Source organism: Ischnura elegans, chromosome 6 (genome assembly GCF_921293095.1).
Source record: "Ischnura elegans chromosome 6, ioIscEleg1.1, whole genome shotgun sequence".
Lineage (NCBI taxonomy): Eukaryota > Metazoa > Arthropoda > Insecta > Odonata > Coenagrionidae > Ischnura > Ischnura elegans.
The window spans coordinates 42,752,989-42,766,178 of record NC_060251.1 but is presented as its reverse complement, the minus strand read 5'-3'; the positions used below and the strand labels follow the sequence as shown (position 1 = coordinate 42,766,178).

Here is a 13,190-nt window from a genome sequence, read left to right as displayed (position 1 = left end):
TTTACCCTGATAACACCTTTATTGTTTACGCAATCGGAATGACCGTCCACAATAAATTGACTTTTCTATGGAATCAGCTCTCCTGAAATTTCAAGACCACTGAAAATCGGACACTATCGTTGAATACCATGAAGATACAATTTTCAGTATTCTCGGATGATCAAATTGACTTCTGTGCTTATCGGGTAATTTCAGGCATCGAGAGTCAGATGAAACGCTGTTGCTTTCGGGGTTTACACCGCGTATCGGACGACAGTTTCGTCGGCGTTTGAGACGGTTTCTTCTGGTCAGTGACGGTAGGATGTAGAATTCTGACGGCCCAATATACCTCCGTTTACCTAATATAGTTTAGGATCATAAGCAGAAAGGCGTTTATAGAAGAATCGTATTGTATAAGTTTAAAGAAAAAGTTAGTGAAGAATCTGATCTGGAGTGTAGCATTTTACTGTGCGGAAACATGTACATTTAGGAGGGAGGAGGCTGGAAGCGTTTGAAATGTGGGTATGGCGAAGAATGGAGCAGGTGAAGTGGATGGAGAAGAAGAGAAAGTGCTGGGCATGGTGGGTGAGGAGAGGCAGCTTCAAAGTGAGATACGGAAGAAACTGAGGGTATGGATGGAGCGAGTAGTACTTAGCAGGGAGGAGATGTTGAAAACGGTGTTAGAGGGTAGAATGTTTTTTTTAATTGAATTTTGCCTTCAAAATAGTGTCTCTCCTCGGGCTACCGTGTTGGCGTATTTATATTATTACTGATTCGCATTATACTTATATTTTTATTAGTTCGTAATGCACTTATAAAATATTTTAACGTGTAAGGATGGATAGTTTAATAGTATTAATATATTCCTGACCCTTCAATCGTTAAGCCATGAACATTATTACAAAGAACAGTAGGATTTATTTCGCCTTTTTTCTACAATTTCGTTGTGTTAGAGTTTATAATGGCGCCCTTATATGAAGTGCTAGAGATGGTGAGTGAGGAGATGCAGCTTCTTGTTGAGGTACGGATGAGACGGAAAGTTTGGATGATATGAGTACTGAGCCGGAAGGGGATGTTGAAAACGGTGATAGAGGGCAGAATTTTAGGTAAACGAGGGAGAGGAAGGAAGAGAATAGGATTTTTAGATGGAATGAAGTAGTAGTTAAGTAGGACTTATTGTGAATGGAAGAGGATGTTGATTGAAGAGTAAATGAATCAAGGGGATGTGGCCAGAACACTCCTCAAAGTACTTCATAGAAATCCACCTTGATCAATAGAAAACCTTAGTAACAATAAGAACACTTCATCCGCTGGAGTTGAGCTCTTGCTGCAACGATGAGCTCAACCCCACAGGATGTGGTATATCAGCCCGTCACAATGCTGTTATAACCTTTAGAGGCCAAATAAACCACTTTCGTCTTAGACAGTGAAGACACGCGGAGAAAATCCTGAAAGGAACTGCGCTTCATTTAAATCATCCCGCACAAGCCTACACATGGGTTTCGTTGAACCTTCAGATGTTACAATCGACCATCGAACGAGCCTTTATTCCCGCACTCTCGATGTCCTATCGCAATCGATATGTCGCACTGAGCACCCACGCCGTGACCACCAGTAGCCATGGGTGCGGCGTGGGGATGGATGAGTGGCTGGACCTCGACTTGGAGGAGCGACCCGACTTAGTCACAGTCCGGCACTCGGCGATGTTCTGCGTCTTGGACATCATCCAGTAGAAAGCCTCCATTTTGTTTTGGCGCTTGAGCTCGGCTCCGACCTCCGTCCTCACGCGGGCGTTATAGTCGTTCAGCATCCGCCTCTGGAGAAAAGATCGAGGATTAAAGAGGATTACATCATTATTTTTGCGTTTACACAGATCAGTGCGACATGACAAATGGTCAGGTGGCAGTCCAAGGGTGGGTTTAGGGGGGAAGTCACAGGGGTAATGACCACCTCCCCCTAATTTCAATGAAAAATTTTAAGTTTTAATATTTTAATTGAGTTAATTGTAATCCAAGGGGTACAAGTGATTTTTTTCTCAACAGAGTTAGGTAAAGTTAATTGTTAGAATAAATGCACAAAAACCTAGTTTCCAAGGGCTACAAGTGAATTTTTTCTTAACAGTGTTAGGTATAGTTAATTGTTGAAAGAAATATACAAAAACTTGGTTGCCAAAGGATACGAGTGAGTCTCTGTTCTGTGCTGACATCGATTGGAAAATCAAATGCACTATTAAACATCTAATTGATCTCGCTTGTTTTCTATATCAACTTTCTGTACCTAACTGCTTATAGAAAAAAGAAATCACTTGTCCCCTTGGCTTCCAACCTAATCAATTGTAACTGAGTCAAGCGAGAGGCAGTGGATTGGCATTCTGATTTAATGAAAAAAATATGGCAATTTTCCGCAAATGTATTTAAAAAACTACGACGCGATTCGAACTTCAGGTCACTCTCAAGTACAATATACGTATGCATATTCATTCTCAAATACAATACATATTGTACTTGAAAATGGCCTGACGGTTGAGACGCGTCGTACTTTGTTGAATAGGCAAGTTGAATATTGCCGTCTCTCTTTTTCATTAAATCAGTAACATAGTAAAATTGTGCTCATTAATGTCTTTGGTAACTTGCGTCATTGCATGGCTTAAGGCAACGCATGCGGGTAGGCCACAGTATGATACCGGCACTTTTGATATATATACTCGGAAGAATATCGGGTCAATCATTCCAATCTGAAAATCTCTTCAAAGTTAATCAATTATTTTTCGCTGTTTTCTTTTGCCTTTTAAAAATATAATAATGATAATCCAGAAATCTATTTTTATTCATGAAATTAACAATATTATGCTCATGATAAATAAACTTTTTACGCGAATTGAGCTCTTAAAGGATCATAATTTATGCATGGGAATCTGGACATGTAAGACTTGATAAAAATATTTTTTTCCAATATTATTTAATGAAAAAATATATTTCTTGGTGATAGAAGTATAGAAAAATTCCCGGATGGTACATTTATCAATACGACCACAGAGTTATGCGCACTGAGACAGAAAAAGGTACTTACGTGTTCATTGCTCAAAAGATCAAGGTCGATGAGTTTCGGCTCGTATGGCACGAGAGTTACTGGCCTGAGAGCCAAGTATGGTCCATCGAAATTGTACTGGAGAATATGATAAAAAAATAGGATTAAGCATTATTTTTGAGTGCTGTTAAATTTAGATGCGTATAGTGAAAACATTGGCGCGTGAGTGCAGGTGATGAACATGATCTTGCACCTTTCGTATCAATTGCCATTCCTTGGAATGAGAATTTTACGAATTATTCACGATAATTTTTCATCCCATCATTTTATTTTCACTAAGAAAGTTTCAAGTAAGTATCCTATTTTAAAGAGAATATTGAAAATTATATGAATATTCGTAATATAATTATATTTGATTTGTAGTGAATAGCAAAATATTATCAAGCACATAACAAAATATTATCAGGCATTTCACACTGGATTTATCCACTAAATTCACTATCCAATGCGTTATTATGCTATTTAAAGAGTGTTGCAATCATGAAATTCAAATTATCCATTGCATTTTGCAATTTATAGACTAATTACCTATAAGGAAAAAACTTGGCAGTAAAGAAGAACATGATGAGTAAGATCATAAAACTTAAAGAAACCGTCTCCTGAGTACAAATACTACGGCTTTAATTCTTTAACCGTCTTAAAAGTATGAAAAATTTGCTTTTTCGAGTTTTAAAATGCCTCTCTCGTTCAATGCACGCCATGAATCGTGCAAGGAAAATATTTTGTCCTTTCACATGCAATACTTTTTCCCAAAACATAAAATCACACTGTTACCGCGATATATACCTTCGTTTTTGCTTTGACAACCTCCAAAACATTCTCGAGCCTTATTCCGAATTCAGCATCGTGGTAATACCCTGGTTCTGAAAGAAAAGGTGAAGCATCAAAATATTATCATGAAAAAATATTTCATGAATCAACATTACCATAGAAATTGACATGACAACTATGTGCGTATGTAATGCCAACTAAAATTATTTAAGTACAGTGGATTTTCCAACTGGTGAATATGATTGAAATATTGTATAAAATATTATTATTAGTAATCCCTGTAAATCAATTTCCTTGTTATTACACTGGGTGTATGTTAATTTATTCTTTTTTTAAATAAGAAGTTACAAAAAATATAAAAATTAGACACTTTTCATGTTATTTGTATAAACTTTACTTTTTTGCGAATTTTTGTATCAGTAAGCTAATATCGTAAATTTATGATACTAACCAAAGTGAAACCGAATTCGATTGAATATATTGGTACAAGCTTTTCAACTGTCACATATTCTCGCACAAAATATAATTTGGAGTCCACCAATATGGGAATCATTTGATTGATTATATATATTTTTCATGGAGAATGATATTTCTATTTATCCTCTCGTATTTCACCGAAGTTCCATAACAAATATTGTTTCGTAAAATTTCATCGAAACTAAAGTATGCAGAATATATTTTTAGAATTTCGGTAATAATGTATGGTTCTTACCGTTTGAGAAAAAGTATCCTTCCTTGAACTTCATCGTTACGTGATCGTCGTAGCTTAAGCTGATTGGAGCTGAGGAGTAATTTAAAAACAAATTAACTTTTATACGATAATTATGCAGATACATGGTTAAATTTTGTGGTACAAATTATAAATTTTTTACCTGTAAAAATCCATCTGTTCAAATTATAATATTCTATTACCGTTCTATACAGCTAAATATACCTTTTTGAGTCGCTTGAAGTTGCATACACTCCAATTCTTTATTTTGTTTTCTCTATCATTAGTAATATTTTTACCTTACCTTATCAGCACCAAAACCTAAATAGGAAAAAAACTTTCCTCTCTAAAAGCTAAACTTTTATCACTTTAAGGTTTGATAATAGCGTCTATATAATCGTTGTTGCCCCTATAGTTAGTTCTTTGTACTTTTCTAGAGACCATGTCTTAGTTTCTTCTCATTTTATGCGAGGTGAACGGTGTCGTGATTTAATATCCTCAATGTATACCAAAATATCGTAAACTTATTAAAACAAGTAGTATTTGTAAGTGGCCTTTGCCACAGTAATTGGTTAATTTTTGAGGCGCCACATAGCTCAAGAATTTCTTCTCGCGTGCTGTCTACTGTACTGTATTGTATTTTTACTTCTTCAGTAAATTCGTCGTAAAATTTCAACATCAACTAAATATAATTGATTCCACTGCTGTGCTTAATCAAACGTGCTTAATATGAGTAGGTACTTGATGAGTTGCTTCCAAAATCTCTTTGATTCCTTTCCAATATGCAATTTTTAATCTGAAATTTTTCGTGTTTAATACCTTATTTAAGCTATTAATTGGAAACAAGGTACTAGTAGCAGAAAAATTAATAGCATTTTCAATCTCGTGTGTTTTATGTTCAACCAGTTTTTAAATAGACTTTTTCTAAGTATGGTTATCATTTTTTAACAGCAATTAATTTTAATGTATTCTATTTCCTTTCAATGAAAATAAAATAAAATCAGACCTGGGAAAAAGAAAGAAACGAAAGTGAATCTTTTTATAATAAATAGCCTGTAAAAATGTCGTGATTCATTACGTCATGAAAAACGACAGTAAGGCATCCCGGTTACCATATTTCGAGTGTAGATATTATTTCTCTCTATGCCAGAGACACATGATATGTGATCCTTTTAAAGTCTGCTTTTGACCCGGTGCGGCGGCATAAAATGAAATAGCAGATATGGCGAAACCGTCCGCAGCACAGGGCACAAAAGGAATCGGAGGTCGAGAGATATTTGTTAAGTGATTTAAAGACGGGCGTTTCCCATGAATGTGTTTTTGGAGTAGAGCCATCGCGATTATCGGATGATAATAAAAGCCCAGTGGGACGGAAGAGTGCGAAAGGCTAACTCCATCACATTGTGATATTGTTATAACCTCAATTTAAGCCTTGTCCGCTCTGAAACGGAGAATATCGCATGGATCACTCGCCATTGTTCTCAGAGGAAGAGCTTGGAATATCTATGTGCACGATTTCTACTTCGCTAGCCATTGTTCCAATATTCTAGTCGAAATTGGAAAAGATATATCTTCACATCACGGGTTAAATTCAATTCATCGATGAATAGATCTATTATTTATCTATTGTTTTCACGCGGCGACATACCTGCTTTTTTGTATGCTGTCGTATGTATTAGTTAGACTAGATTAGTTGACTAGAGAAATAAGTTCATTTTCTTTCGCCATGTGACTCATTCATTCTAAATGAACCATACATCTCGTAAGTGTACGACTTCGAAGAGGAGCCTTGTAACCTATATGATATTTAGCTTTAAATTCATCTTCCACTATCCATTTATATGAATGCCACATTCTTCCACAGTACCTTCTATCAAAAAGGTATCCACGTATACAGTGAGATAACTATGAAGCAATAAACTGTTTTTTCCGGTTCATAACATAAATTTTATTGGTCTCTATTGCATTTTCTTTCGTCAAAATCAACAATATACTAGAATAACATCTTTCCGAAATTATTTATCGGAAGCAAGAAATTTACAGCAGCATAAATTTTCAAAAATCCCATACTTCAACAAGGATTGAGACTTTAATTTTAATGTTCGTTGCTACTTATACTGGTCAATTTGTACCACTACAGGTAGACCGGCACCTACAGGCATACATTTTTTTCGCAAAGTGTTATAGTGGTATGCGTGTGGCAGATGCTAAAATTTTGTCGCCAATAGAGTGCGAGAGGGTAGATGCCCCTTGGCTAGTGGTTTCCATAGCAAATGTATCATGGGCAGTCACCACGAGAGAAAACATTTCGGGGGGGGAGTCTCTGGCTGTGTGCCTGTTGCAAGAGTTCGACTGCTTCACTTGGCTTTTAATTTAAAATACTGTTTGAAAATTAAAGGTGGGATAGTCTTTTAGTATCTCTGTTTCGAATGCATTTACTATATGCATGCAGCGTAACTTACTTCAACAAAATTGGAGCTCTTCGTCGACACATTTCATCCCCCATACCGCTGCCGAATTCATCCCTGCAACCTTCGTGCAGACGAATTTATTCTCTAAGAAACTCTTAAATATATTAACAAGTGGAGTGTCCCGAAATCCGTGTCTCATAATTTAAGCTTTGCAGTGTTATAGTCCATAGGTTTCTCTCCTCAAATCACTCTTTAGCAAAAAAAAATAATAATTGAACATTTACAGGAGAAAAACAGGTGAAAAGGATGGGGGGAGGAATCCATTAATTCACACCTTAGACCGTTGCACAGTGGGCGGAAATCGGAAAAAGCCGGACAAAATTAAAAAATGACCTTTATAGAGTTATAAACTTGAAACTTCGCAGGTATGCTAAAAAAATGATTGAACTTTATGGATATGTACCTCATTTGACATAGTTCTTACCGGTTACTGAGATACAGAGGCTCAAACATGAGCAAATTTCCATAAAAACGCCCGTCTTCAATTTTCTCTGAAAATCTTCCAAAGTAAGGATGGTGAAGTTATAGGTGTATTCTTGCGGAACAAAAAACCACACAATCTGTTGGCATGGTGTTTTTTCTTTAATTTTCCGTAATCTTAAATAAATTCATCGATAAATTCTTACCATGCTGTTACAAAATGGCGGACACTGTTTTTAAACAAAATTTTACCTTTAGGTAGAGTTTCAAATGGGTTTTCGGCAAAGTCACGCGAAGTAACTTATACGAGACCATTCTTTGAAGATTTCTTGAGGTATATATGCAGTTATTTTTTAAATAAGTTTGCGTCTCCGGAAATTACATTGATTTTTCGGGCGCGTCGGGAGTTGGATTAGCCGCGACGCGGTAAGGTTTTTGAAACCGTATGGGTTTTAATGCTCAGAATTCACCGTTTTTAAGTTTTGCTTCAAAACATCGATTCTCAATTAGTCCATGGTGAAGACAGTGGAGAATTTTCAGCCGAGGTAAGTGCACGTTTCATGAAGTTCGTTTAGTTTTCTTTGGATGAGATCGAAGGCCATGCTTCTATTAAAAGCGTTCAAACCTCGAAAAAGTGAGTTGTTTTCCTGGGACTCATACAAAAATACCTCCCACAAAGACACCAGCTGAGACCCTTGTACCTTCTTTACTCTCCGATACCTGACCCCCAGGATCCTACTGCGAAAACGGTCGTTTTATTCCGTACACCATTGTCTGGAGTTATAAAGTTTTCTTAAAAACATTTCCTTACAGTAAAACTCGATTTTCGATTATAATCCTGATCGATTTTTCGATACATTAAAATTCGATTTTAATTGAAATCAGTTATTCCATCGGGTAGTGGAACAGGTAGCTGAGAATTCACCTTCGTGCACGGAGAGGAAGGATCCGACGCCGTGTCCGGTTCCGTGTCGATAGTTGAGTCCAACGGCCCAGAGGGGGGCTCGCGCCAAGGCGTCCACGTCGGCCACTTCGGTGCCCTCCTCCGGGAAGACGAGCGTGGAGAGCGTCAGGTGGCCGGAGAGAATTCGCGTGTACACCTCTTTCTGAAAGGGGGTCGGCGTGCCGAAATGCAACGTCCGAGTCACGTCCGTCGTGCCCTCTGTGGAGAAAGAGAACCAGAAAATAAGCATACGATTCGTGTAAATTATTGTAATGTTATTAAAACTAATGAGATTAATTCTCAAAAATTACCTAAGATCAATATTAAATTCTCTCGTAATTCAAGAAATAAAAATAGATTCAAATGTGAACATGTTAGAGATGATGATGCAACTGCAAATCCTTGCTGCGAAATACCTTATTAAATTATAATTTTCATCGCTGAGACTTTAAACGTAAATTGAAATATCATATTCCTGCAGATTTATCAATTTTGTGGTGAAATGAAAATTTACCTGCTGGGGCCCTTTGAGAGAGTAGATGCAGTGCATGCAGTAGATGAGAATAAGTCAAAACATGACAATAGGGAAACATAACCTTATCGAGGTGAATGATTCCTGTTATTTGAGAACCATACGAAATAAAGATGAAAGAAGGGAGAAAGAAATTATCAGTAGAATAACCAAGGCAAAGAGAGCGCTCCGCTAAAAGAAATATAAACTTTCAGTCGGAAATTTAAGCATAGAAGTAAGGCCACAATTTATCAGAACTTGCATTTGGAGAATGCATCGCTGCCAGTGGAAAACTCAAGGGTGGAGACTTCCGCAATGTGGAATTACAGAAGAATGATGACGATCAAATGGATCGACCGAGTAAGCAATAAGGAAGTCTTAAGAAGAATAGAAGAGAAGCCTCATGAAAACCTCAATAAGAAGACGAAATAACGTTATCGGCCATATTATGAGCCCAGTGACGCAGCGAGGGGGGTTTTTGGAGATATACATTCAATACCTCCACTGCAAAACCGCTCAACAATCGCCCACCGAATCAAATCCGCCGAAGCTGGAGAATTGGAGGTGAGCGTTTATGCTCCGGCTATTGGCAGCTGAGCACATTCGTATTGTCGGGCTCATAGATGAGCGGATTTGATTCAGTGGGCGATTGTTGAGCGGTTTTGCAGTGGAGATATCGAGTCATAGCAAACCCCCCCTCCCCCCAGAGCTCAGAGAAATTTTAAAGTTAAATCCATTTTATTTAATTGCATTAACATTACTTATGAAATCGTGTGAAAGAATTTATAAAATATCCCTCAGAAAGCCGTAAAACTCACTATTAATCGTAACGTTTTTCTGGGGAGGGCCCCGCACCTCCCGCTTACCCTGGCGGGTATTCCATACCCCCAAACACTCCAGTATTGGTTGCGCCTAAAACCCCTCCTAGCCATAATTATTTTAAACGGACAGGATATCTCAAGAACTAATGTAACAGTTTCAACAAGAGCCGTCAAGAGTTTGGTAATGGATTCTAATTAAAATATTTATCTTGCCAATATACCTTGTCTAATTTCTTGACATCGATGTCTTAACTCACTGTATTATTATGCAGTGTCTCACTTTCTTCCTTCAATTTCAAATATTTGTGTTGGGAATGTTTATTTATTTAATTATTGATTGTAACAGGACACCAGAAGAGACGACATAGAGACGACAGAAGTTATGTGCTAAGTCGAAAATTCCATGTACCAATGAACAATTATCAGAGGAAGACATAAAAGGAATGGTAAACCGCAGGCTCCTGTTGAAGAAAAACTACAGAAAAAATAAAGAGGTACTTAACGCTTTACAAAACGATACTTTATTGCAGCTCCTGTGATTGCAGCGCCTCCATTGGATTTAAGTGGCCTTTTATATAACTCCATATTTAATTTTTATTTCTGGATATTACTTAAGTCACTGTTCAGCCTCCATTGGATTTAAGTGGCCTTTTATATAACTCCATATTTAATTTTTATTTCTGGATATTACTTAAGTCACTGTTCAGCCTCCATTGGATTTAAGTGGCCTTTTATAGAACTCCATATTTAATTTTTATTTCTTGATATTACTTAAGTCACTGTTCAGCCTCCATTGGATTTAAGTGGCCTTTTATAGAACTCCATATTTAATTTTAATTTCTGGATATTACTTAAGTCACTGTTCAAACCGTGGTAAAAGTGTAAGAACATTGCATTGCCATCCAGTTCTATGCTATCCTGAAAATTTCAGTGCTCTAGTTGATCAGGAAGTGGTCGAAATTTGTGTTGCAATATTTTTTTCCGGGAGGACAAACAAGAAAGCGAATACAATAAAACGTGGTATTGAAAAAATACATATGTGAGAAAAGAGAAGCTGAGAGAAAAATTGAGTGGAGAGGTTTGTCAAACCAATCTTAGGATTATTGACCAGTTATGATGATGATGGGGACCACTGAGCCATGACCCACGGGGCACTTGATTCTAAGTGAAAATGTGAAATCTGGTATGGAAAAAATATTGGCAGTTGCACATCAAAATTGCCTTTCGGCAATAAGAGCCGAGTGGAAACCAATAGTGTTGGTAATTAATCTAGTAAAATTAATCGGATTACTTGTAACAATTACTTTTGCAGTAATTTTTACTTGTATGGAAAAATTTTCACGTTTCAATGGCTGCAATTTTATATATCGCAAGGGAAATTGCATTTGTTGGAATTGGAATTGGAATTTCTGAGACTCAATTATTCATATTTTTAATGAAATGTTGTCAGGTGGTCTCTACAGAGGACAATCTTACTAGGAGTACTTGTAATTTTAAAGGTTAATTTTCAAAATTAGTCATTTTCACTTACAATGGATTACTTTTTATACGAAGTAACTGTAATTGAACCCATTTACTTTTTCTCAGTACTTTTGCCAACACTGGGAACCTACCGTAGTACTGTCCGCCGGAATCTATGACAAGGGTGCTGTCATTGCCGATTTTGAGTCCGCCGGACGCGAGCGGTACGCCCGAGACAACACCCACGCCAGGCGCCGCCAGAGTACCGCGCTTCCTCGGCGGCGTGTAGTGCGGCAGTGCGCCGTTGGGCCCGTATCCCACGATCGTCTCGAAACTGGCGCCTTGGTTGTGCTCCTGACTCATGCGATAGCCGTCGACGTCGTCAGCTACCGCGGCCTCATCCAGCGTACCCGAGTGCACCTACCGGCAGAAGAGAAAACTATTAGTCTCTAGCGGGAGAGGCGGTACCGTTGGCGGTATATTTGAAATTAATTTGGCGAGGAATACACCAACAAACAGTCCTCGCGAAAATTGCCTCTAGATGCGCAGCATAGGAAGGGTAAACCATATTTAAGGGATAGGACAAAATATGTGGCATTATAGGAACATAGCGTACAGAATGGCTAACTTAATATCTTAGCGTAGAAATGACATTCTCTTTCAACAATGCACTCTATTTAACAATGCAGCCGGCTCTCATCTACATCTACATGCCACACAGGGATGGAAAGTGAAACGAAACGAAAATGTTTTGTTTCTACCCGGAGGGAAACGAAAGTACGAGGCCTAGGTTTATTTTCGTTCCCGCACGAAATTAAAATCACCAAGGAGTTTAGTTTCGACCCGGGACAAGACTTTACTCCCAGAAAGGAAACTAAATTAATCGAAACTCCGCTGCTCATAGTTAAGTTTCGATCCCAGAAGTTAATTAGAGGTGGATAGGAGGGAATAGTTTCCACCCATCACGTTTGGCATATGCTGAGAGGTTAAAACAAAGAGCTTAAAAATCAAATGCCCAGTTTGTGTTCAGCGACTCCTGTTAGTGGTAAAAATGAGTGTACCATGAATCTAATAGCAGTAGGCCGACCCTCTACTTTATTCAATCATGCTGCGTACTCGGTTATATGGGTCGAAACTAAACTGTTCGAAGGTGAAGCTCGTGGTCCCTCTGGTGCGATACATAATCTACGTTTCGTTTCGTTCCAGAGTTTTAGCTTAGTTTCGACCCGAGGTAGTTTTGACTCCGATTTCGTTTCGACCCTGAGTTTAGCATCCCGGGTTTAAGTCCATTTCGTTTCGTTTCTACACTTTCGCTCTCGGGAACGAAACTATTGAAATTTTACTGGTTTTGATTTTCTTTTAGTTTCTGTTGCCATCCCGGCATGCCACTCCGCGAGCTGCGTCAATAGGCGAGTGGCGGGGGGTGTCAGGATGCCAGACGTTAACAAAGGAAGAGGAAAAAGGAAAATAAAAAAATACTTATTACCACCTAGAATTTATTTAAATCCGTTATTTCTCGGAAGAAAAACGAATTCTAATACCTATCCGTGCTGAAAAATATCTTGCTAAAATTTATTGGTTCCGTCGAACCTAGTGTTATAGTGAGGGTTCAAGGTGATGGTCTTTGTGTCACTCTGAGAAGTATCCATTCTTAATTATTGAAGCAATCTAAGCCTAACACGAGGCCACCCGATTCTCAACAATAGCTTGATGACGTCAACTTAAATATTATTCATAGTTTGCTAGATATTCTGGGTTTCAAGTTTAATAAAGGTAATGTAAAAAATAACTACTTTCCATATCCAAAATTGTAAAAAAGGCTTTTTGTCTATAAAAAATGCAGCTACCGAGAAATATTTCTACAAATTATTTCCTTGCTGCATTTTTCACGCCAAATCCTCGTATTTTTATTAGCTATTCTCATATTAATGCCTTGATTATCCAGCCAATTCAAAATCAATATTCCTATGCATTGGTTGAAGAAAACCATATTGCATTTTTGAGAATTGATAATTGG

The 13,190-nt window shown here is 37.7% G+C and overlaps 1 protein-coding gene across 1 annotated transcript in view; it reads right to left on the bottom strand.

Moving 5' to 3' along the window:
- Window positions 1–922: 922 nt before the first annotated feature.
- LOC124160582 (xaa-Pro aminopeptidase 1-like) overlaps window positions 923–13,190 on the bottom strand; it is a 154,522-nt gene continuing 142,254 nt past the window's right edge. The window contains exons 9-14 of the mRNA XM_046536466.1: window positions 11,326–11,593; window positions 8,363–8,599; window positions 4,550–4,618; window positions 3,853–3,929; window positions 3,049–3,144; window positions 923–1,795 (exon numbers count right to left, since the gene is read on the bottom strand). Of these exons, the coding sequence (XP_046392422.1) occupies window positions 1,547–1,795; window positions 3,049–3,144; window positions 3,853–3,929; window positions 4,550–4,618; window positions 8,363–8,599; window positions 11,326–11,593 (996 nt within the window). The 3' untranslated portion in view covers window positions 923–1,546. The remainder of the gene's footprint in view (window positions 1,796–3,048; window positions 3,145–3,852; window positions 3,930–4,549; window positions 4,619–8,362; window positions 8,600–11,325; window positions 11,594–13,190) is intronic.